Below are 25913 nucleotides of genomic sequence, written 5' to 3' on the forward strand. Positions count from 1 at the left end.
TTAAACAACTAAGTGGGTATTTACGCGGGCAGCTCATTAAAGGTTGGGTATGGCTGGCATCCCGGGGCATTAAAATGAGCTCCCAGATCCCTCGGGTGGCATCTGATAAAATATGCCCGGGGTATTTCTCTAATTGCTGATGCCATTGTAAATCTACTTGAGTAATTGTCTTCTTCTTTAATTATATACCCAGGTTTATCTTTATACAATTGTATAGTGAAATTGTATAGTTCCGTACCCAGGTCTTCAGTGGGCATTGGCACACCTTTTTGGGATGGGGGTTGCTGGCCACCATACCACCCTTCTCCACTCGAACTACTATCAACCACTGACTGCTAACTATCAGGTACGTACATGATATACTGCTTATGTCAATTGCAATGGATTATAAATTTCATGTTAAAATGCCACCAAGGAGAGAGAGAGAGAGAGAGAGAGAGAGAGAGAGAGAGAGAGAGAGAGAGAGAATGTGTAAGTTACCTCAAAAGCAATTTTCTGAAATCAAAACTGTTTTGTAGAACCAGAGAGAGAGAGAGAGAGAGAGAAGAAGAGAGAGAGAGAGAGAGAGAGAGAGAGAGAAGAGAGAGAGAGAGAGAGAGGGCTTTAACCTTTCTCTCTAGTTTATAGATCAACTCAGGACGCTATCCTTGAAGAACTAGGAGAGAGAGAGAGAGAGAGAGAGAGAGAGAGAGAGAGAGAGAGAGAGAGAGAGAGAAGCATCGGACAGTCATCTGTCACGGGTCATATACTCAGGACTTATTCCACTGTCGAAAGTTCGTAGTTTAGAATCCTGTTGGCCTCATTTTGGTGTGAATTATTATTATAATTATTTTTATTATTATGATTATTATTATTATTATTTATTACTACTCACTTCACAAGCATTCTACAGACCTGTCTTCGAAGGCCAGTAGCAGATAAATAAATATGTAAATAAAGAAATAAATAAAACACAAAAATAAATACTTGTAAATTAATGTGAATAAATACTTAAAAAATTGTTCAAATAAACAAATGAATAAATTCATTAATCAACAGGTAAACAAATTAAGGTTATTAATCAAGTCATATCAATACTAATTACATAAATTCATTATACAACAATAAATAAAGAAATAAATAAAACACACAAAAATAAATAAAATTGTAATTTGATGTGAATAACTATTTAAAAAATTGTACAAATAAACAAATGAACAAATTCATTAATCAACAGATAGATAAATTAGGGTTATTAATCAACTCATATCAATACTAATTACATAAATAAATTCTTTTTGGAAATTCGAAAATAGATAAGTGAATAGGTTTTTTAAAACCTGGTAAATGTTTTTTTTATTTATTTATCAATTATTTTTTTTTATATTAGGAAGGAGTAAAACTAAGGGTTCCACAGTCCGTGCTGTGAATGTAAAAGATATTGATTTTTCTTAAGTATATATATATATATATATATATATATATATATATATATATATATATGTGTGTGTGTGTGTGTGTGTGTGTGTGTGTACTTATGTATGTACGTACGTATGTATCAATTATTCCTAAAATGAAAAAGAAAAATATATCAATTACTGTGAAACCACTGGCCCATAGATCCCCATTTTCCTCAGTACGTAATTTGTAATTAACCTTTGAAACTCGCGAGACAAATTACAAACGAATTAAACGGGAGACGCCACACCTTCGTAATTACTTGTAATTACTCGTAATTAGCCTTAATTACAACAAGTGGGTATTACTAGTTTAACTCAATTACGCCTCGTAAGTGTTCAGGTAGACAGAGAATGTGGCGGTAAGGTAAATGATTTGTTTTTATTTTTATCTTTTGTGGGGAGGCTGGAACTTGGGGGAGGGGGATGGAGTGGAATCGACCCCTCCTTTACCTGTTGATTAATAGCTCCCGTCTAAGGTACACCTGGATTCATTTTTACTGTTTTGTTGTATACTCTGTTTTTAAGGTCCAAAATTCTCTTTTGCCAATATCTACTTTTTTTTTTATTTTACCTTTAATTTTTATTTTTTAGGGGTTCCAGATAGGACCTGATCCCTTTCGTTAATTGTTGATTGATTGCTCCATTCAAGGTACACCTTTTTTAAACGCCTCAGTGAGTTAGATGATGTTTTTAAAACGGATTTTTTCTAATTTATATATTTATTTTTTTTGAGGGTCCAAACTTTTAACTGCAATCTGACTTTTCAGTGACCCGTTGATTAATTGCCCATTCGAGGTACACCCTCTTTTATTTTTTTAAGAGTATGTTTTTTTAAAAACGATATTAAGTCTTGAATTTTTTAATTTATTTTTTTTGAGGGTCCAAACTCTGACCTTTCAGTGACCTTTTGATTAATTGTCCCATTGAAGGTATACATTTTTTTCCAACTCATCATTGATTTATATAAATGTTTTCAAGCAGTATTTTACCTTGAAATTTTGTTTCTATGTTTTGTTTGACTGTCCAAACTCTGACCTGCAATCTGACCTGTCAGTGACCTGCTAATTAATAGCCCCATTCAAGATACATATTTTTTGTATTAAACTTTTCAGTGATTTAGAATATGTTTTTCTTAAAAACGGCATTCTATCTTTAATATCTTTTATTTATATTTTTTAGGGTTCAAATTTTGAACAACAATTACTAAGCCCATTCAATATGGACTTTTTAAAACTTTCCTTTTAATTGTCTTTCTATTACTATGATTTCCAAGTTGATTCATTTATTCTGTTTATCCCTTCATTCTGTTTCCCTGTTGGTCAATTTCCCTATTATTAAAAGACAGATAATTATATTGTTTAAGGCTTATTCAAATCAGGCATCTTGGGATGAGGTCGCTGGACTCATACCAGTTCTCCATTTTGCAACTAACTATAAAGACCTCTCTCTCTCTCTCTCTCTCTCTCTCTCTCTCTCTCTCTCTCTCTCTCTCTCTCTCTCTCTCAATGGTCACAGTGACCATTTTAACTTCTCTGGTGCCTGATATATCTTAATTAGCACCAGACAAAAGGCTAAAAGCTTCAAATGAAATGTATGAATATATTCCACCATGGAAGGAGAATTTCCTCAATTATTCCTTTCCGGATATTAAGGCTTATAATGGAAAATATACCCCAGATTATTAGGACTCAAAGAAGTGAAAAATAAAATATTCAATAAATGAATAAAATAAAAAAATTGCTTATGGTAAGACATTAGGATGCAAAGAAATGTACAGGGTGTCCATAAAGTCCCAGTACCATTACAAGTATTGATTGCTTGTAATGGTACTGGGACTTTATGGACACCCTGTAAAAATAAACTGTTTGTTTATTTGTTCTTCATTGAATAATTATGAATAATTGCAGACATTTTCCTCAGGGTAAAAATGGCATATGGGGACCAAGAAGACAACTTAATATCTATCATTCACAATTTATTATCAGTCTCATTAAATAAAACATCAATAATAATAATAAAAAAAACAAGACGATTAAACTAAAACAAAATTCGAACTGTCATTTTCGTGGTACACAAGACTTATATCCTTTTAGGCTCTGTTTCCCTCTCGTTGCTGTCTCTCCTTCTCGAGCCTGGCGAACTCGATCTGGTCGAGGACGAACTGGGGGATGGGGTGGGGGAAGGCGGGAGCCACTGGCAACAACGAGGACTGGGGCTGGAATCCGTTCTCGTCGGCCACGAAGGTGACCTCAGCTAAGGTTCCGTCGGCTTGTGGGTAGCTGGAAGAAAACGGGATGAGGTCATTTTAAGTCTTCGTTTTCTATGAAAAATAAAGATTATATCTTTCCAGAGTATTTAGAGAGAGAGAGAGAGAGAGAGAGAGAGAGAGAGAGAGGAAACCATTGTTTACCTCCAAGATCCGATCATGTTGGAGCCTCCAGTGAGTCCCTGGGACCCGGAGAACTGGAAGACGATGCCGTTCTCGGCTTGGAAGTCGGAGCTGTGGGCACCGAGGGCATCTGGGTTGACCTGGGTCTGTCTGATGATGGCCACGGGCACTGGGACTGCTGCGGGCAGCTTTTCGGAGGCGGTCATGGCCACGAGGGCGAGGAGGAAGAGGGCGGCCTAGGATTGAAACAGGAGCTTTGAGGAATCTTTTTTTTTTTTTTTTTTTTAGAAGCTGAAGAATTTTTCGGAATCCTTTTTGAATTGTTCTAAAAATTCACTATTATTTGAAATAATTGTAAACAAAATTTACTATATTTGTTAAAATAAGTTTTGAAAATAGATTATTTTAATGATACCCTAAAAAAAAGGCATCAATATTATTGAAAAAAAAAAACACTAACTTCAAACCAAAAATGATTTACAGCTACCATTTTGACGACTACAAGCAATGCTTTGAGAAACTTCTGAATAGTCCCTCATATATCACTGAATACCTTTATATAAACTTCAACCTATCACCAGTTTAGACCCTAAGGATCTAAGCATCGCATCCCCCTAATCCTGGAACCCTCTAAACTCTAAGCACTCTATCTAGAAGCAGAGATCTGTAGACCCAAGAAATCTAGAGTTACCATCTTGAGAACCACAAGAAATTATTTGAGAATTTTCTTAACATTTCCTCATATATCGCCGGAAACCTTTAATTAAACTGAACCCTACAGCCAGTTTAGAGCTATAGAATCTAAACTCCAGACCTTCTTTAAACCTAGAACCTCCTAAACTCTAAACACTCGAAGCAGAAAACCGCAATCTTGAACTTACGGTCTTCATGGTGAGAGAATTCGAGTGCTTGTGTGACTAGTCTCATCTTCAGCTGGTTTATATAGACCAAGTGAAAGGTTAACTGGGGTCACCTTCCTTTCGTCTTCTTCTCCTTCTCTCCTTCTTCTTCGTCTTATCTTGAAGACGCCTGGTGATGAAGACGACCTTTCTTCTTCTTCTTTTTCTGCTCTCGTTTGGTTGCGAAATGGAACACCTGTCGAAAATACCTGTGGGTTTGTTTCCAGGTATTCTTTTTCCCAAGAGTTTCGTATTTTTTGGGGGGGCGGGGGGATGATTTATTTTGAACTTCTCGATTTGCGTGAATAATTTTTTTTTTTTACTTTTCACAGTAACGGAAAAAGGACTGTTAATTTGCGCAGCAATATTTCAAAGATTGGAGGTTATTTTGCACTAATAAATTAGTTTCATAGAATGGTGTCATATAGAATATTTTTTTAAAACCTTACATTTTTCATACATTAAAAATATACTTTTTTAAAAACTACGTACTTATTTCATGTGCCTTTTATCAATGATTAACTGTCCTGCACACACACACACACACACACACACACACATACATACACACACACACACACACACACACATATATATATATATATATATATTATATATATATATATATATATGTGTATGTATGTATGTATGTATGTATGAATATATAAAAACACGGATATAGCACAGGGAACTACTTCAAGTAACATATTCAGAGGAAGACGGACGAAGACCACTCGTCACTAGGCTGTCTTTTCTATTATTTTGCCGAAGTTTCGTGATTATGTACAGAATTACACCTTCTGGGCAGTTAAAAGTATAATCTAAGAATTTATTTAATATATATATAGATATTATATATATATATATATATATATATATATATATGATATATATATATATTAATCACACTCATGGCTACAAACCACACTATGATATATGTGTGTCCATATAATATAAGATATATATATAATATTATGTATAGTATATATATCTATATATAGATATATATATATAATACTATCTCCATATATATATATTATATATATCATATGATATATATATATATTATCGGGAGCTAGCAGCAAACTCTAAAGCCTAGTAGCAGTAGAAGAAAAACAGCTAGACAGCCAACCAATCAGAGAACTGCTGATTTGTAATGAATATAAGTGAAGAAGTTGCCCGGCGGGTACTACAGCAGATGAAGGAGTACCCATTGTGACAAAGCACTCGTAGATTTCCTGCCCAGGTGATTTATATTTCGTGTGAATGACCTTAAAATAACCCGAGGCTTATCAATTCAAAACTGACCTGATATACTGCTTTTATTACTAAATAAATGCACTGGAAATTTCGATTAAAGAAATGGTAATAGCTTTAAGGTCAAATCAGTCATTACTTGATTTTTTTGGGGGTGAAATATCACTGAAAGTGGTCAAATATAATTTTGGTATATGCCTGATGACGAAAATGTCCTCGGTTATGATAATTGAGAAAATGGAATACCATCAAATGGCCACATAGATGTTTAATTGTAATGATTTTGCCAATTAGACAGATATTCAGACGTTATTACAGTTATTTCAAAGTAGTATCTAGGAAACAAGCCCTTAAGCCAGCTGGTAAGAAGTACTTCATTCAAGTATACATTACCACTACCTTTGGTCATTCCTGTTGGTAAAACTACCTCAGGGCACATTGGCATTATTCTAAGGAGAATCACAGGCTATGTCTAGGTATTGTGCACCTCTGCAGTGTCCTCAGTTTTATGGTAACAGTGAAGCCTTGTGTTTTAGGAAAACGGGGCAGCTTCCAGATGACATCAAGCCTGGTAATACCAGGTGTTCCCAGGTACTTGTACGTTGGAGCATTCCCAAGTTAAAGGAGTCTTTAGTGTAGAAGTAAAAAGACCAATCCCTTCACTAACAAATCCAACTTTGTCCTGTTTATGTGAGGTAAAAGTCCAGCCGACTTGAGGCAGAGAGACTCTCAAGCCAGGCATTCCCAAGATTAACCGCGCCTATAAAATAGAAGGGAAAAGGCCAGTCTCTTCACTAACAAACCCAACTTTGTCCTGGTTTTGTAAGATGAGAGTCCAGTCGGCTGGAGACTGACAGATCCCTGAATGGTCTTGCTGTCCAAGGAAAAACACCAGAGAAGAAGAACGCCGAATGACGCTACCATCTAGAATGTAAACAATGAAAGAAACTTCGTCATTTTAACTTAATATTCTTAAAACATCTGCACTAATGACCGTCAAAGTTTGCTGGCACAGTTATACGTTACTATAACGTAAAAATGACTAATTTTGACCAATCTTAGACATGTTTTAGGTACCCATTTGCTGGTAAGTGACAACAAACACGCTGGCATTTCAGTTACAGCCAGCAAAGATGACGAAGTATTAGTGCCCAGAGATGGGTTAAGCAGAATCTGACACCTTTTGGAGGTCTTACGTCGGGCACGGTACCCAAGGTATCCTAAGGCTGGCTTTTAGGCTAGGTCGAAATAGGTTACTGACCACGACAGAACGTGAGATTGAGGGAAAAGTTCCACTTAATCCTGTTTTATTGCTAAGTTCTTTTGATAACTCTTATCGTCAAGTTTTTGAAGGAATAGGCCTATATTCTTATCCCTGTGTCTTATCGCTTGTATAGGCCTAGTTCCGGTGAAAGCTCTGGGTAATATAAGCCAGAGGGAGAATAATAATAATAATAATAATAATAATAATAATAATAATAATAATAATAATAATAATAATAATAAAGACGATTCACACGCAGGTAAAGAAACAAGAATAACAGTACGAGAGAGAGAGAGAGAGAGAGAGAGAGAGAGAGAGAGAGAGAGAAGAGAGAGAGAGAGGTGTCACAATTCAATCCTTGATTAAATCTTCTCTTCATATGATCCTACATTGTTCAGATTCTTTCAGCTGGAGAAAGGTCTGCTTCAGTTTTTCTTTTTTTCTTTTGCCTCGTTCATTCGTAGACGGTTTTCTGCCGTTTCAGATTTCTTCGTGAACGAATTCTTTTGCTCAGTGTTGCGTACCGTACCTTCATCTCTCTCTCTCTCTTCGTTCTCTTCGTTTATCTTTCTCTTTCTCTTTCACTCTATATCTCCAATTCTCTTTCCCTCTTGTTCTCTCTATATCTCCATTTTTCTTTGTCTCTCCATTTCTCTTTCTTTCTCTCTTTTTCTAGCTTTTACTCAATTTGCAACGCTGTCTTCAACCCTTTCTGTTTCTCTCTCTCTCTCTCTCTCTCTCTCTCTCTCTCTCTCTCTCTCTCTGTTTCTTTACTTCTTTTGCATTGCTGTCACTCTTTAGACGTAACTTTATCTATGACCTCTGTAGAAGAGTAAAAAATTTTTTTTCTTCATCCAAAAACCATATACCAGATAAAAAAAACCACTAAGGTTATTCAAAAACCTACTAAAGTCATCAATAATTTATTCACATGTCGAGTTAAACAATAATAATCCATTGAGGTTCAAAAGAAAACAACAATACAAAAAAAAAAATTAAAAGTGGCCATGAAACATTTTCTCTTTTTTCGTTCGTTCGTCTAAGCCCTGTTTCCCTCTCGTTGCTGTCTCTCCTTCTCGAGCCTGGCGAACTCGATCTGGTCGAGGACGAACTGGGGGATGGGGTGGGGGAAGGCGGGAGCCACTGGCAACAACGAGGACTGGGGCTGGAATCCGTTCTCGTCGGCCACGAAGGTGACCTCAGCTAAGGTTCCGTCGGCTTGTGGGTAGCTGGAAGAAAACGGGATGAGGTCACTTTAAGTCTTCGTTTTCTATGAAAAATAAAGATTATATCTTTCCAGAGTATTTAGAGAGAGAGAGAGAGAGAGAGAGAGAGAGAGAGAGAGAGAGAGGAAACCTTTGTTTACCTCCAAGATCCGATCATGTTTGAGCCTCCAGTGAGTCCCTGGGATCCGGAGAACTGGAAGACGATGCCATTCTCGGCTTCGAAGTCTGAGCTGTGGGCACCGAGGGCATCTGGGTTGACCTGGGTCTGTCTGATGATGGCCACGGGCACTGGCACTGCTGCGGGCAGCTTCTCGGCGAGTGCCAGGGAAAGGAGAGCGAAGAGGATGACCTGGAAAGAGGGTAAACAGAGATCTGAAAACGATCCAGGATGTCCTCAGCGAAGCCAGCTGAGTTGTAGAGATTCGTGCTAGGCCTATACCCAGGATCTTAATGAAACGATGAGTTTATACACTCAAGGTAGACCTATACGCAGCTGAGATAAGATTTTAGGAGCAAGAACTAATTAAACTTTCACCAAACCTTGGAGATCCGGTGCTATAGTCAATAATTTATAGAGACATGAGAGCTGGATCACTCGAGCTAGACCTATACCAAAGTGAGGAAAGATTTTACGAGCAAGCAGTGATCAAACTTGCACCAGACTGTAGTGGTTTGATGCTATGGTAAATAAATTATAGACTCCAGAAATCAAGAAGTCCTGGAATCAATCCTGGATTCCAGCAGAGAGAGAGAGAGAGAGAGAGAGAGAGAGAGAGAGAGAGAGAGAGAGAGAGACTTACGGTCTTCATTTCGAGAGAAGGTATCGAGAGCTTGTGATGCTGGGAACCATCTTCGGCTGCATTTATATAGACGGAGTGAAAGGGGGGTTGCTTGGGTCACCCTTCTCTGAATAGGGGCATTTGATGCCCAGTTGCTGATGATGATGATGTTAAGTCCCGGTGACCTTATTCTATCTTCTTCTTCTTTTCTTCTTCTTCATTAAGGGCAGAAGCCATTTCGCCTCTTCGGGATGATACCCGATACTTGGGGTAGGAATGTCGCGTCTTTTTTTGGCCGTTAGCTGACGATGCTGGACGAATGTTTCTTGTTAAGCCGCGTCCGTTTGATTGTGTCTGTATGTCTGTGCAGGGAATATACCAAAAAACCTTAGTATGTTATGAATGAATTTCCTTTTTGAAAAATATAAGATTGGAGGGATATGGGCCATGTGACAAAATATTTTAAGAATTTTGTTTTTGATGGATTTTTAAGAAAATTCATATCTCTTTGTCTAGATTTAAAGATATTTTTTTCCTGTTTGTTTTCCTTCAAGAGTTTTTGGAAGATGGGGGTGCAAGACCCACACCCCATCTAACAGTGATGGGACAACACGACAGTCGACTATCACCAGATATGGTTCATTGCTAAGATCAACAGAAGGATATTATATATTATATATGTGTGAAATAGATTATATATATGTATATTATACACCTTAATAGAGAAGACTCTATACAAAATTAATGGAGCTGATGCAGCAATCCTTTCAACAAGGCTTATTATTATTGGTTATTATTATTAGTTATTATTATTATTAGTATTATTAATTATTATATTATTATTATTATTATTATTATTTAATACCTTAAATTACTTGATATATTTAAAAAAAACACAAAAATAAAAAGCTTGTATATTTCAACACCAAACATCAGAAACCGACCTAAAATTCAATAAGTGTCAAATGCCTTTCTTCTTCTTAAAGAAGAGAGAGAGAGAGAGAGAGAGAGAGAGAGAGAGAGAGAGACGAGAGAGAGAGGAGAGAGAGAGAGAGGTTCAGGTCAACAAACAATTTATTTTCTTAGGTGCATGGACATCAAGTGAGAGTGGGTATTTTTCAGGGGTATGTGGCCGATGCCTCAACCTTCAACCTTTAAAAGAAAAAAAAAAAAAAAAAAAGGAGGGGTTATTTCGTCACCCAAAAGGACTGGTTTTCTTAATAAGATTTTAAAGAGGACGAGTCCCTGGCAAATATGCATTTTTCATCTACGCCAATATACCCTGATGTTTGCATAACTTGCTGACATTTTTATCTTTTTATCTATATTTGTTAATTCATTTTTCCTTTTCTAATAGTTGATTTCTTCTTTCTGTATTTCCTGTTACCTTTCCCTACTTTTTTCAATTGAACCAAACTCTTTGCAAGCTTGAATTTAAAGTCAATGGCTCCTGTGGGCCTGTTCCATATGAATGGGGTTCAACTTCTCAATAATAATAATAATAATAATAATAATAATAATAATAATAATAATAATAATAATAATAATAATAACTTTGGTGAGGTGCAGCCTATGATAGAGAAGGCATTAGGCCAGCAACTGCATCTCCAAAAGTAGTTATTAAGAACCGGATGGCTAAAATTTGGAGCAACACACATATCCTTGTTCATGACTTAAAATTCACAACTGATATATCTGGGCCATCGCAATTGGTGGACGCTCATGCCACACATGCCAATCAACCAATCAGAAGCAAGATTAGACACTTTAATGATGTCAGGTGCGGAGATTTGCTGTCAGTTTTCCCCAACCTAGAGTAGCGTGAGGTATTCCCATTATGCAAATGATTGTAACCTTTATAGCTCATGGGCCAGACCAGATGTTGGTACCATCTGAGAGGGCAAAAGTTTACCCCTACTAAGTTGTTTATGGGGTTAATATAAGTGATTTAATATGTGACAACCTTTGCACACTTTTTATACACTTTTTTTCATGTTACAATTTTTGGGGGACGGCGCCTTTGCGAAATGTGCAAAATCGGCCAATATCATGTGAAAATTGATGTTACTGGGCATTACATAACATTACCAGAATTATTTGGTTGATCATAATCGTAAAAAAGAATGCAGCTTTCAACTTTCAGCTTTCACCATTTCAGTTTTCAGCTGTTTCCGTTTTGAATGGAAGCGTTAATGCTTCCAGGAAGACCACTCAATCTGAAAAACTTGGAGTTTTCAGGTATAGAACTTAAGCTACATTTATTTCAGATACCACCAGCGCATTAAGCATCATATGTTTTTAAATAGTTAAGTTATTTTAGTTAAGAATAACTAATACTAGGAGATTAAGACTGAATAACACTTTCCGATTTCGATGAGCCCATGCCGATAGCAGTAACATATGATTGGAACAGTCTGCAACATAATTCAAGGGAACTGGCCATAATAGATAAGAAGTAACGTTGTGCTCTTGAATGTTTTGTTATGAAAAAATTAATGTACCTTTCTATCTATGTTACACGTGTTGATAGTGTCCTGAAAGCAATGATGAATCCCAAAGAAGACAGTACCTTGCCAAAGAAGCGAGCATGCATGACCTGTATCATCCATTGCTCCGATGAGGCTTCAGACAATCTAGTTTCACCACAGAACCTAGATTCATGGAAATCGCTGCTGAGAGCGGCAGAGATCAGACAGCATATCCCTACTTTGGAGCCGGCCAAAAACTTGCCCGAGGGAAAAGTCCCACCAGTTCAGTATCATCGTCAGTGCCGTAGTATTTTCATGATGAAGAAGCTTCTGGACACCATCACGGAAAGTACTGATTCTGTGGAACCTGGAGAAGACCGTTCTAGAACATCATCTAGAGAGGTACCAAGCACTTCAAGAGTATTTAAAAACAGTGTATCTTCTGTGAAAAATCTAACAAATACCTAAAGGGTCAAAACACTAGGGAACCCCTCGTACAGTGCTCTGAGTTACGTGCTGATGACCGAGTTCGAAAAGCAGCAACCAACCAGCAAGATCAGAGACTGCTTGCCATCACTAGTAGATCAGAGACTGCTTGCCATCACTAGTAGAGAACTTGTTGCTGCTGAGGGACATTACCACAGGTCTTGCTACCATGCATATACACGTGGAGAGTCTGCTGACACATCTGATGCAGTGGAACAAGACGGTTCAGAGGCACAGTATGAGGCTGCAGAAATGCACGCCTATGAAGAACTGTTCTTGTATATAAGGAATGAGCTCTTCCTGAACCCACAAATACTAGCCATGACAGACCTCACATCCCGGGTACTGTCAACAATGAGCTCGTCCGGTATCGGCCAGGTAAAAGATTCGACCAAGAAACATCTTCGACGTAAGTTGGAAACTGAGTTTGCAGGGTCCATCCATATTATTTCGGATGACAAAGGAAAGCTCCTTTTATACCTATGAGTGAGCTTGCTAAACACGCCTACGCTTTGAAAATGGAGCTAATACATGCTAAGAATGTCAACTCTGGAGATGTGGTGAAAAAGGCAGCTTTGCAGATGAGAAACGACATTAAAAGACAAGACACCAGTCCAGTGTGGCCACCTAATGTAGAGCGAGATGAGGATGTCATTCCTCAGGCAATCACTGAGTTCCTGCAAACACTGCTAACGGGAGAATGTGAGTGCAAAAATCCATCTGAAAGGGTCAAAAGACTTGTTACATCTTTTGGTAATGATTTAGTCTTTGCCGTTACCTGTGGTAAGAAGAAACCACCGAAGCACCTACTACTACCATTTGCTGTGAAGACACTGACAGGAAACAAGGAACTGATACACATTCTAAATCGTCTTGGACACAGTATTGCATACTCACAAGTTCAGGAGGTTGACACAGCACTTTGTCTTCAGAAGATGGAGCTCTCAAGGAATGACGTACCACTGCCCACAAACGTATATCCAAATGTGTTCACCACATTGGCATGGGACAATATTGACCGACTTGAAGAGACAGTTAGTCTCTCATCGAGTCAATGGAATTGCTGTACAAGCAACCGTCAAAAACACCACATCACAAAAGGTCATGCCTGCAATTTCCAAATCAAAAAAGAGCAGAATCAGCCCTGCACCACTGATGCTGCCCACCTACAATACTGGACGGCGAGTAGAACCACCACACACTCAAGGTATAGATGTCAACACTACTGCAGATGTCCAGGTTGCAAAGGAAAAGAACCATGCAGCATGTAGCAGAAATGTGGAACACAAACCAAGACAAGGTTCCTTGACATTACCAAGCTAAGCAACTCATTGGGAAGCAATGTATATGACGCTCTGGTTGGCATGCATGCTTTCACTGGTTGTGGTACCATCGGTGCATTTGCAGGTCATGGAAAGATGGGTACCTTCAAGTTTTTGAAGACTGAAAAGACCTTCCAGGAGGCATTCACTGAGCTTGGAAGTTCATGGAATGTATCCGATGAGCTGTTTCAGAAGCTGCAAGAGATCACATGCCATATGTATGCACCCTGCACTCACACAACAGACGTGAACACACTTCGCTATCAACTCTTTTGTGCCAGACGTGGTGAAGTCGAATCCAGTCAGCTCCCACCTGGTGAGGATTGCCTCTCAATGCATGTTGCCCGTGCCAACTATCAGGCTGCCATATGGAGGCGGTCTCTGCAGAACCGACCTTATGTACCAAATCCTAAGGACCATGGGTGACCACAGACGATGATGGAAAGCTGGTCATCAACTGGATGCATGGCTCACCAGCACCAGATTCGGTGCTACAGTTTCTTTCCTGCAAGTGTGTGAGATCCTGCAAATTACCAGATTGCACACGTCTCACCAATGGCTTGAAGTGCACAAATATGTGCAAGCTACAAACCTACTCCAACCAACCGAGTGAGGAAAAGCCAATTGCGGAACTAACAGACTCTGATGTAGACGATGATGGTGACTGAATCACAAGTGTCGTAATATAGTTGGAAGTTTGGACTTTACTAACAATGTGTCGGCTCAATTTAGGTTGAGTCAAAGTATTTTAAGTTGAACACACCACTTATTAAAATAGAGTGAAAACAAGTCTAGTGTACCAGCTGTATAAATAAATGATGCCGCAAGATTCACTGTGTTATCAACCAATTATCAGTTCACACTAATTACGCTAAGTAGGTTTCCGCATATAACATCCGCATTGTGTTTTAAAATAAAGGAGTAATTGAACTATATGACGTATCTCATTATTTAGTCGTCAACTTATAAATTGCAACGTGGTTGATTTGTTGACTACAGGAAACTTAGCAGTAGGAAATAAATTATCAAAAAAAAAATCTGAAATTACTGACCAAATGCACTGCAAATTTGTCGAAAGCAGCCTGAATACTAATGCATAACTGAGAATATGTACTTAGGCTAGTAAGTAGGGCCGTTATATCTATTTATTGGTGATTAGTAAGTCGTGGGTGGACATAATGTCATAACAGCAAGCGTTAAAATAAAATACATTACTACTAGCTTCAATACTTTGATATTTTAAACTAGCAGTGTTTAAACTGCCAGTGGCCATGAAAATAAAATTCTCTCTCTCTCTCTCTCTCTCTCTCTCATCCTCTCTCTCTCTCCCCCTCTCTCTCTCTTTGCTTCTTTATTTCTTTTGTATTGCTGTCACTCTTTAGATGCAACTTTATCTAGGACCTCTGTAGAAACATTAACAAAATCTTTCTCCATCCAAAAACCAAATACAAGATAAAAAAAACCACTAAGGTTATCAAAAACCTACTCAATTCATCAATAATTTATTCATATGTCGAGTTAAACAATAATAATCCATTCAGGTTCAAAGAAAACAACAATACAAAAAAAAAAACTAAAAGTGGCCATGAAACATTTTCTCTTTTTCGTTCGTTCGTCTAAGCCCTGTTTCCCTCTCGTTGCTGTCTCTCCTTCTCGAGCCTGGCGAACTCGATCTGGTCGAGGACGAACTGTGGGATGGGGTGGGGGAAGGCGGGAGCCACTGGCAACAACGAGGACTGGGGCTGGAATCCGTTCTCGTCGGCCACGAAGGTGACCTCAGCTAAGGTTCCGTCGGCTTGTGGGTAGCTGGAAGAAAACGGGATGAGGTCGCTTTAAGTCTTCGTTTTCTATGAAAAATAAAAGATTATAGCACTTTAGAATATTTAGAGAGAGAGAGAGAGAGAGAGAGAGAGAGAGAGAGAGAGAGAGAGAGAGAGGAAACCATTGTTTACCTCCAAGATCCGATCATGTTTGAGCCTCCAGTGAGTCCCTGGGATCCGGAGAACTGGAAGACGATGCCGTTCTCGGCTTCGAAGTCGGAGCTGTGGGCACCGAGGGCATCTGGGTTGACCTGGGTCTGTCTGATGATGGCCACGGGCACTGGCACTGCTGCGGGCAGCTTCTCGGCGAGTGCCAGGGAAAGGAGAGCGAAGAGGATGACCTGGAAAGAGGGTAAACAGAGATCTGAAAAGTGTAGAGAAAACGATCCAGGATGTCCTCAGCGAAGCCAGCTGAGTTGGAGAGCTCGTGGTAGGCCTATACCCAGGATCTCCTTAATGAAACTATGAGTTTATACACTCAAGGTTGACCTATAGGCAGCTAAGATAAGATTTTAGGAGCAAGAACTAATTAAACTTTCACCAAACCTTGGAGATCCGGTGCTATAGTCAATAATTTATAGAGACATGAGAGCTGGATCACTCGAACTAGACCTATACCAAAGTGAGGAAAGATTTTACGAGCAAGCAGTGATCAAACTTGCACCAGACTGTAGTGGTTTGATGCTATAGTCAATAAATTATAGACTCCGGAAATCAGGAAGACCTGGAATCAATCCTGGATTCCAGCAGAGAGAGAGAGAGAGAGAGAGAGAGAGAGAGAGAGAGAGAGAGAGAGAGAGAGAGACTTACGGTCTTCATTTCGAGAGAAGGTATCGAGAGCTTGTGATGCTGGGAACCATCTTCGGCTGCATTTATATAGACGGAGTGAAAGGGGGGTTGCTTGGGTCACCCTTCTCTGAATCGGGGCATTTGATGCCCAGTTGCTGATGATGATGGTGGAAGTCCCGGTGACCTGATTCTATCTTCCTCTTCTTCTTTTTCTTCTTCTTCATTAAGGGCAGAAGCCATTTCGCCTCTTCGGGATGATACCCGATACTTGGGGTAAGAATGTCGTCAGCTGACGGTGCTGGACGAATGTTTCTTGTTCAGCCGTGTCCGTTTGACTGTGTCTGTATGTCTGTGCAGGGAATATACCAAAAAGCTTTAGTCTGTTATGAATGAATTTCCTTTTTGAAAATATAAGATCGGAGGGTTATGGGCCATGTGACAAAATATTTTAAGAATTTGTTGATGGATTTTTAAGAAAATTCAATATCTCTTTGTCTAGATTTAAAGATATTTTTTTCCTGTTTCCTTCAAGATTTTTGGAAGATGGGGGTGCAAGACCCACACCCCTTTCCACAACACAACAGTCGACTATCTCCAGGTATCTGGTTCATTGCTAAGATCAACAGAAGGATATGTATACATATTGTATATATGTGTATACATGATATATATGTATATATATACACCTTAATAGAGAGACTCTATACAAAATTAATGGAGCTGATGCAGCAATCCTTTTCAACAAGGCTTATTATTATTATTATTATTATTATTGAAAAAGAAACCCACAAATTCAATTTGTAACTTGTTTACTTCTAAGTATTTACATTTAGTTTTACTCCACACTCGAGTACTTTCAGGCCTTCTGTGGCCCATTCTCAAGAGATGTTGGGATGTTAGCCTGGGTCAGGCCCAGCGTCTTCTGGAACTTCTTTCGTTGTGCTGTTCATTTATGCGATGGCTGTTTGGTTTTCTTGAGAGTTGCCAATCCCCTCTTGTCGCTCTGATATCCTGAGCTGATGGTCAATGGGATTTCACACTGTTGGTAAGGGTGTACGGTCACCGTAAGTCTGTTGGGCAGGAAACCTAATCTCCAGGTCAGCAGGGTCAATCTTAGCTTCTTTTAATATCAAAGCTCTGGCTTATGGATCTTCTGAGGTAAAACCTTTGTTTCCTTCAATTACTTTGATCTCTCTGATAAGCGCACCTTCTACTACCCTCCTGTGACTAATTTTGTTTTTGTTGCTTTTGTATATAAGCCTACTGTTTTTGAAATCCATCCTATGGTCATTTTCCCAAACAAGTACTTCTAGCTATAGCACTCCCCTGAGAGTTAAGCTGTATGCCCTTTCTATGTTCTTGGACTCTAGTCCTTATTCCCCTACCTGATTCCCCCACATATCTGTCTCCACAATTATTGCAATTGATTATGTATACCCCCGCTACATCATGACAAATCGTAAACATGGTCAACATTAAAAATAAGTTGAGAGTTATTTAGTAATTCGGTTTGGATAAAATTAGCATATGGATAATATAAAGAATATCTCAAGTAGATTATTGACTAGGGATGAAACAGCAGCACTAGGGCTAGGATTAAATTTTGTGCAGGGACTACAAACAATATTAACATAGAATTCAACAGCAAGATTAACTACCTAATGTTGAACATCACAATGATTTAGCTCCTTTTCTCAGAGGAGTGATGATAGGGAGTAATGAAAGCAAACTTGGAGATATCTTGCCAAGGAGATTTAGTATCGCTATGAAGGATTAAACAAAAAGCTTACAAAGATATTAGAATTATGAAAGCTTGACAAAGGGGTTTAGTATTGTCATCATGAATAGCTCAGAATATAGGGTTAAAATGTACAGGCTACAGATGATGAAAGAAAATACTTATGCTAAAATAGAAGAATCTCCAACAATCCAAAAGCTTCAGAATACCTTTAATCAGAATGTGAAAAAAATAATCAGTAGACTAGGTAATGGGAAGGACATGCTATGCACTAAATTATTCTCAAGTAAATTACCTGAGCTTGCATATATATATGGCAGCCCCAAAATACACAAGGAGGGCTGCCCTCTACGCCCTATTGTTTCTAGTAGGAAATCTCCTACAAAAAACTTAGCGTGTGGTTAGCTGGAGAACTAGGAATATACTTAGGTATATTTTCAGAATCCCATATTAAACATTTCAGTAGATTTCATAGACAAAGTTAAGGAAAAAGAATATAAAGGGACACATGGTTAGTTTTGATGTAGTAGCATTATTCACCAATGTCCCCTTAGATAAAGTATTAGAATTCCTACAGACTAAACATAATGAGGGTATTTTCAATCCAAACATCGAAATAGGCGTCTTCCTTGAGTTGATCAAATTGTGTGTCAGTGATACTTATTTCACGTTTGAGGGACATGTTTACAAACAGAAATATGGAGTAGCTATGGGGTCCTCATTATCACCTATACTCGCTAACATCTATATGGAATATTTCGAAACTAATCTAGTTCCTAATGTGAATGTCCCTAACTTAAAACTGCAAGGATGGTGGAGATACGTGGATGAGTATTTTTGCTATTCTGCAAGGGGATGGAAATAAAATAGAAACTTTTCTAGATGAGCTCAATAAGTTTGATACATAATCCAGTTCACTTTAGAGAAAAGTAACAATAATAAACTGCCCTTTTTAGACATACTCATAGAAAGAAAAGAAACAGGATATGAATTCAGCACATATAGAAAGCCCACACATACAAACTCATATATTCATTTCTTCTCTTTTCATAGTCATGATATAAAAATAGGGGTTCTAACAGGTTATTTCTTAGGGCAATGAGAACGTGTGACCCTTGCAAGATAGAGCAAGAAATAAATTACATCGATAAAAGCTTCGATGCATTAGCATACCCGGAATGGTTCAGAAAAAGGGCACTCACCAAAGCTAGAAAAATATTTTACAGAGCGAATGTAGAGAGTACATGGAATAAAGAAAACAAGAAAATAGTTGCCCTCCCTTTTATGCCTAAAATGAAACAAATCACGTCAAAAATGAAAGAAAGTCAATATAAATTTGTATATACCTTTGATAATACCTTAAAAAACAAAGTATGTAAAAATAAATTGGAAGGAGAAGACAGTAATACAGATGATGTAGCGGGGGTATACATAATCAATTGCAATAATTGTGGAGACAGATATGTGGGGGAGGGAATCAAGGTAGGGGAATAAGGACTAGAGTCCAAGAACATAGAAGGGCAGTACAGCTTAACTCTCAGGGGAGTGCTATAGCTAGGACAAGTTGTTGGAGGAAAATGACCATAGGATGGATTTCAAAAACAGTAGGCTTATATACAAAAGCAACAAAATTAGTCACAGGAGGGTAGTCGAAGGTGCGATTATCAGAGAGATCAAAGTAATTGAAGAAACAAAGGTTTTACCTCAGAAGATCCCATAAGCCGAGCTTTGATATTAAAAGAAGCTAAGATTGACCCTGCTGACCTGGAGATTAGGTTTCCTGCCCAACAGACTTACGGTGACCACACCCTTACCACAAGTGTGAATCCCATTGACCATCAGCTCAGGATATCAGAGCGACAAGAGGGGATTGGCAACTCTCAAGAAAACCAGAACAGCCATCGCATAAATGACAGCACAACGAGAAGAAGTTCCAGAAGACTGCTGGGCTGGACCCAGGCTAACATCCCAACATCTCTTGAGAATGGGCCACAGAAGGGCCTGAAAGTACTCGAGTGCGGAGTAAAAACTAAATGTAAATACTTAGAAGTAAACAAGTTACAAATTGAATTTGTGGGTTTCTTTTTCAATCTTCAGAAGAAAACTGAAAGAAGTTTTTGTTGATTTTATTATTATTATTATTATATTATTATATTATTATATTATTATTATTATTATTATTATATTTTTTATTATTATTACCTTAAATTACTGATATATTAAAAAACACAAAAATAAAAAGCTGTATATTCCAACACCAAACATCAGAAACCGACCTAAAATTCAATAAGTGTCAAATGCCTTCTTCTTCTTTAAAGAAGAGAGAGAGAAGAGAAGAGAGAGAGAGAGAGAGAAGAGGGAGAGAGAAGAGAGAAGAGAGAGAGAGAGAGAGTTTCAGGTCAACAAACAATTTATTTCCTTAGGGGCATGGACATCAAGTGAGAGTGGGTATTTTTCAGGGGTATGTGGCCGATGCCTCAACCTCCAACCTTTCGATTAAAAAAAAAAAAAAAAAAATGGAGGGGTTATTTCGTACCCAAAAGGACTGGTTTTCTTAATATGATGAAAGAGGACGAGTCCCTGGCAAATATGTATTTTTCATCTCCGCCAATATACCCTGGGTTAGAGGTATAAAGTTATAATTTGGAAACTTTATGTCCCTATGTTGGTCTGAGCAGTGGGAATATTATGAAACCTACAAAGTTCAAGCAAAGACTTCATGCATTACTTACCCTAAGCATCCCCAAAAATAGTTGCATCCCCAAAAATAGTTTTAAGAACTGTGTGGCTAAAATTTGGAGCAACACAATATCTTGTTTCAGCTGAATTTAAAAATCCACAACTTGATATCTCTGGGTCAATCGTAATTGGTGGACGCTCATGCCACACATGCCAATCAGCCAATCAGGAGCAAGATTAGACACTTCAATGATGTCAGCTGCGGAGATTACTGTCAGTTTTTTCCCAAACTTGAGAAGCGTGAGGTATTCCCATTATACAAATGATTCTAGCCTTTTGGGGGAACACGAAAGAAGGAAGGGAGCAATGGAGGAGAATTTATCTGTGCTTAAGTAGTTGGCTAAATGGGGAAGTCAGCTAATTCACAGGAAAAAAAAGGGGGGGGGGAAAAGCAGATAATAAAGATAGGTATAGAGGAAGACAGGGTAATTGTAAATAACTGAGAATCACAACAAGAAAAAGGATATATGGCAGGTTTAGCCTTATCACCAACAACAACCTTAAATATTATTCAAAGTTAAAACCATTTCTAGGATTAGAACCCGAAAATACCGAAAGAAGGACCAAGATTAGCAAAAAAAAATAAGCAGATATGACCTGCAAATCCCAGTTTAAAACTGACACTATTTCTAGGACCAGAACCTCGACTGAAACCTCGAAAATACCAAAAGGAACACCAAAAGGAGCAAGGAAAATGAGCTGATGTGACGTACAAAGGCAAACAAAAGCATAAATCATTAAGAAACACAATCAAATAAGAAAAAAGGTCAATAATGGAAAAGATGCAGATGTAGCTTCATCAACAGCAACAAAAAATGAATATTATCCATAATTAAAACTATTTCTATAATTTTAAACAGGCAAATACCCAAAGGAACACCAAAAGTAGCAAGGAAAATTGGCAGATGTAACCTGCAATGCCCAGCAAAAGGATAGATCTTAAAAAAAAATTAAACATAGGACTAGAATCCCCAACATACCCAAAGGAACCGTGACCGGTTTTTCCGCCGCCGGTCTTTTCGCCGTTAGCACTTTTTGCCGTGATGATTTTGGCCTCAGAATTGAAAAAAAAAGCCCATTAACCGCCAGAAAGAAAAAAAACCGAAAAGAGTAGAGAAAAAAATGAGCCATTTAAATAATTACATTACAAGTAGTTTCAATACTGTAAACATTTCAAAACAGCAAGCGTTAAAATAAAATACATTACAACTAGCTTCAATACTTTGATATTTTAAACTAGCAGTGTTTAAACTGCCAGTGGCCATGAAAATAAAATTCTCTCTCTCTCTCTCTCTCTCTCTCTCTCTCTCTCTCTCTCAAAACAGCAATCGCAAATTTCTGAAATATCAGGAACACTGGCCTCAATAAACTGATGTTTGACACAGCTTAACTGATATTCAGTTAGAGGAGAATAAAACCGACTTTGGCTGATACGTATAGTCACTTGACTCTATATCACCATTTTCTTTCTCTATTCTTATCTCTCTCCATTTCTCTTTCTTTCTCTCTCTTTGTAGCTTTTACTCAGTTTGCAACGCTGTCTTCAACCCTTTCTGTTTCTCTCTCTCTCTCTCTCTCTCTCTCTCTCTCTCTCTCTCTCTCTCTCTCTCTGTTTCTTTACTTCTTTTGCATTGCTGTCACTCTTTAGATGTAACTTTATCTATGACCTCTGTAGAAACATTAACAAAAATTTTTCTCCATCCAAAAACCATATACCAGATAAAAAAAACCACTAAGGTTATTCAAAAACCTACTAAAGTCATCAATAATTTATTCACATGTCGAGTTAAACAATAATAATCCATTGAGGTTCAAAAGAAAACAACAATACTAAAAAAACTAAAAGTGGCCATGAAACATTTTCTCTTTTTTCGTTCGTTCGTCTAAGCCCTGTTTCCCTCTCGTTGCTGTCTCTCCTTCTCGAGCCTGGCGAACTCGATCTGGTCGAGGACGAACTGTGGGATGGGGTGGGGGAAGGCGGGAGCCACTGGCAACAACGAGGACTGGGGCTGGAATCCGTTCTCGTCGGCCACGAAGGTGACCTCAGCTAAGGTTCCGTCGGCTTGTGGGTAGCTGGAAGAAAACGGGATGAGGTCGCTTTAAGTCTTCGTTTTCTATGAAAAATAAAGATTATAGCACTTTAGAATATTTAGAGAGAGAGAGTGAGAGAGGAAACCATTGTTTACCTCCAAGATCCGATCATGTTGGAGCCTCCAGTAAGTCCCTGGATGTCTCAGCGATGCCAGCTGACTTGGAGAGCTCGTGGTAGGCCTATAACCAGCATCTCCTTAATGAAACTATGAGTTTATACACTCAAGGTAGACCTATACGCAGCTGAAGATTTAAAGATTTTAGGAGCAAGCTAATTAAAATTTTCACCCAAACATTGGAGGATCCGGTGCTGAGTCAATAATTTATAGAGACATGAGAGCTGGATCACTCGAGCTAGACCTATACCAAAGTGAGGAAAGATTTTACGAGCAAGCGGTGATCAAACTTGCACCAGACTGTAGTGGTTTGATGCTATAGTCAATAAATTATAGACTCCAGAAATCAAGAAGTCCTGGAATCAATCCTGGATTCCAGCAGAGAGAGACGAGAGAGAGAGAGAGAGAGCGAGAGGATGGGATGAGAGAGAGAGAGAGAGACTTACGGTCTTCATTTCGAGAGAAGGTATCGAGAGCTTGTGATGCTGGGAACCATCTTCGGCTGCATTTATATAGACGGAGTGAAAGGGGGGTTGCTTGGGTCACCCTTCTCTGAATAGGGGCATTTGATGCCCAGTTGCTGATGATGATGATGTTAAGTCCCGGTGACCTTATTCTATCTTCCTCCTCTTCTTCTTTTTCTTCTTCTTCATTAAGGGCAGAAGCCATTTCGCCTCTTCGGGATGATACCCGATACTTGGGGTAAGAATGTCGCGTCTTTTTATGGTCGTCAGCTGACGATGCTGGACGAATGTTTCTTGTTCAGCTGTGTCCGTTTGACTGTGTCTGTATGTCTGTGCAGGGAATATACCAAAAACCTTTAGTCTGTTATGAATGAATTTCCTTTTGAAAATATAAGATCGGAGGGATATGGGCCATGTGACAAAATATTTTAAGAATTTGTTGATGGATTTTTAAGAAAATTCAATATCTCTTTGTCTAGATTTAAAGATATTTTTTTCCTGTTTCCTTCAAGATTTTTGGAAGATGGGGATGCAAGACCCACACCCCATTCTAACAGTGATGGGACAACACAACAGTCGACTATCACCACGTATCTGGTTCATTGCTAAGATCAACAGAAGTATATGTATACATATTGTATATATGTGTATACATGTTATAATTAATATATATATATAAATATATATATATATATATATATATATATATATATATATATATACACCTTAATAAGGAAAATAGAGAAGATTCTATACAAAATTAATGGAGCTGATGCAGCAATCCTTTTCAACAAGGCATCTTATGATTATTATTATTATTATTATTATTATTATTATTATTGATTATTATTAGATTATTATTATTATTGATTATTATTATTATATTATTATGATTATTATTATTATTACTCATTTTATTTATTATTAATTATTGTATTAATATATTATATTATTATATATTTTTTTTTTGCTCTATCACAGTCCTCCAATTCGACACTGGGTGGTATTTATAGTGTGGGGTTGCAGGTTGCATCCTGCCTCCTTAGGAGTCCATCACTTTTCTTACTATGTGTGCCGTTTCTAGGATCACACTCTTCTGCATGAGTCCTGGAAACTACTTCAGCCCTCTAGTTTTTCTAGATTCCTTTTCAGGGATCTTGGGATCGTGCCTAGTGCTCCTATGATTATGGGTACGATTCCACTGGTATATCCCATATCCTTCTTATTTCTATTTTCAGGTCTTGATACTTATCCATTTTTTCCCTTTCTTTCTCTTCAACTCTGGTGTCCCATGGTATCGCGACATCAATGAGTGATACTTTCTCTTGACTTTGTCAATAAACGTCACGTCAGGTCTGTTTGCACGTATCACCCTATCCGTTCTGATACCATAGTCCCAGAGGATCTTTGCCATGATCGTTTTCTATCACTCCCTCAGGTTGGTGCTCGTACCACTTATTACTGCAAGGTAGCTGATGTTTCTTGACAGGCTCCAGTGGAGGGCTTTTGCCACTGAATCATGCCTCTTTTTGTTCTGGTTCTGTGCAAGTGCCGGGCATTCGCTTGCTATGTGGTTTATGGTTTCATTTTTCGTATTGCACTTCCTACATATGGGAGAGATGTTATTTCCGTCTATCGTTTCTTTGAACATATCTGGTTCTTAGGGCCTGATCTTGTGCCGCTGGTTATCCTATTCCTTCAGTTTCCTTCTTTAGCTCTCCCCCAGTAGCCATTGCCACGTGTCATCGCTGGCTAGTTCTTTAGTCTGTCTCATGTATTGTCCGTGCATTGGTTTGTTATGCCATTCCTCTGTTCTTTGCTTGTCTTTCTCCTGTCTCTGTATATTTCTGGGTCTTTTGTCTATTTTTATTTTTTTTAGTCCTTCTTCCCATGCACTCTTTAGCCACTCGTCTTCACTGGTTTTCAGATATTGCCCCAGTGCTCTGTTCTCGATGTTGACGCTAGTCATCTATACTTAGTAGTCCTCTCCCTCCTTCCTTTCGTGTTATGTATAGTCTGTCCGTATTTGCTCTTGGGTGTAGTGCTTTGTGTATTGTCATATGTTTTCCTGGTTTTCTGATCTATGCTGCGGAGTTCTGCCTTCGTCCATCAACTATCCACTATTCCTGCACTGTATCTGATTACTGGCACTGCCCATGTGTTTATGGCTTTTATCATATTTCCGGCGTTGAGTTTTGACTTGAGTATCGCCTTGAGTCTCTGCATATATTCTTTCCTGATCGTTTTGTCCTTCATCTCTTGGTGTTTTTATATCTCCTCCTTCCATTATTCCCAGGTATTTGTATCCTGTCTCATCTATGTGTTTGATGTTGCTCCCATCTGGTAGCTTTATCCCTTCAGTTCTCGTTACTTTGCCTTTTTGTATGTTGACTAAGGCGCATTTTTCTATTCCAAACTCCATCCTGATGTCCCCAGATACAATCCTTACAGTCTGGATTAGGGTATCTATTTCCCTGATGCTCTTACCATACAGCTTGATGTCGTCCATGAACATCAGATGGTTGATTCTGTTGCCTCTTTTCTTGAGTTGGTACCCGGCATCCATCTTCTGTAGTACTTTTGTCATGGGAATCATGGCTATACGAAGAGTAGTGGGGACAGTGAGT

General features: G+C 38.3%; 3 protein-coding genes and 1 long non-coding RNA gene across 4 annotated transcripts; all 4 read right to left on the bottom strand.

The window, feature by feature from the left end:
* Positions 1 to 3397: 3397 nt before the first annotated feature.
* Positions 3398 to 4803, bottom strand: LOC135203333 (cuticle protein AMP4-like). The gene is made up of 3 exons (XM_064233072.1): positions 4710 to 4803; positions 3850 to 4064; positions 3398 to 3718 (listed from the first exon to the last, which is right to left on the bottom strand). The coding sequence occupies exons 1-3, from the start codon at positions 4716 to 4718 to the stop codon at positions 3529 to 3531; spliced, it is 414 nt and encodes a 137-aa protein (XP_064089142.1). The 5' UTR covers positions 4719 to 4803; the 3' UTR covers positions 3398 to 3528.
* Positions 4804 to 8155: 3352 nt separating this feature from the next.
* On the bottom strand, positions 8156 to 9405 carry LOC135203334 (cuticle protein AMP4-like). The gene is made up of 3 exons (XM_064233074.1): positions 9275 to 9405; positions 8615 to 8823; positions 8156 to 8477 (listed from the first exon to the last, which is right to left on the bottom strand). The coding sequence occupies exons 1-3, from the start codon at positions 9281 to 9283 to the stop codon at positions 8288 to 8290; spliced, it is 408 nt and encodes a 135-aa protein (XP_064089144.1). The 5' UTR covers positions 9284 to 9405; the 3' UTR covers positions 8156 to 8287.
* Positions 9406 to 15113: 5708 nt separating this feature from the next.
* Positions 15114 to 16265, bottom strand: LOC135203335 (cuticle protein AMP4-like). The gene is made up of 3 exons (XM_064233075.1): positions 16160 to 16265; positions 15482 to 15690; positions 15114 to 15335 (listed from the first exon to the last, which is right to left on the bottom strand). The coding sequence occupies exons 1-3, from the start codon at positions 16166 to 16168 to the stop codon at positions 15146 to 15148; spliced, it is 408 nt and encodes a 135-aa protein (XP_064089145.1). The 5' UTR covers positions 16169 to 16265; the 3' UTR covers positions 15114 to 15145.
* Positions 16266 to 22369: 6104 nt separating this feature from the next.
* Positions 22370 to 22858, bottom strand: LOC135203705 (uncharacterized). The gene is made up of 2 exons (XR_010311997.1): positions 22802 to 22858; positions 22370 to 22688 (listed from the first exon to the last, which is right to left on the bottom strand). It is a non-coding gene; the product is annotated as an uncharacterized LOC135203705 (long non-coding RNA).
* Positions 22859 to 25913: the final 3055 nt, after the last annotated feature.

The sequence above is a fragment of the Macrobrachium nipponense genome, chromosome 36 (assembly GCF_015104395.2).
Source record: "Macrobrachium nipponense isolate FS-2020 chromosome 36, ASM1510439v2, whole genome shotgun sequence".
Classification (NCBI taxonomy): domain Eukaryota; kingdom Metazoa; phylum Arthropoda; class Malacostraca; order Decapoda; family Palaemonidae; genus Macrobrachium; species Macrobrachium nipponense.

What these genes read in the sequence shown, in the direction of transcription:
- LOC135203333 (XM_064233072.1), bottom strand. An exon ending in AACATGATCGGATCTTGGAG is followed by an intron (nt 3,719 to 3,849) that starts GTAAACAATGGT and finishes GTTTTCTTCCAG; the next exon opens with CTACCCACAAGCCGACGGAA.
- LOC135203334 (XM_064233074.1), bottom strand. An exon ending in AACATGATCGGATCTTGGAG is followed by an intron (nt 8,478 to 8,614) that starts GTAAACAAAGGT and finishes GTTTTCTTCCAG; the next exon opens with CTACCCACAAGCCGACGGAA.
- LOC135203335 (XM_064233075.1), bottom strand. An exon ending in AACATGATCGGATCTTGGAG is followed by an intron (nt 15,336 to 15,481) that starts GTAAACAATGGT and finishes GTTTTCTTCCAG; the next exon opens with CTACCCACAAGCCGACGGAA.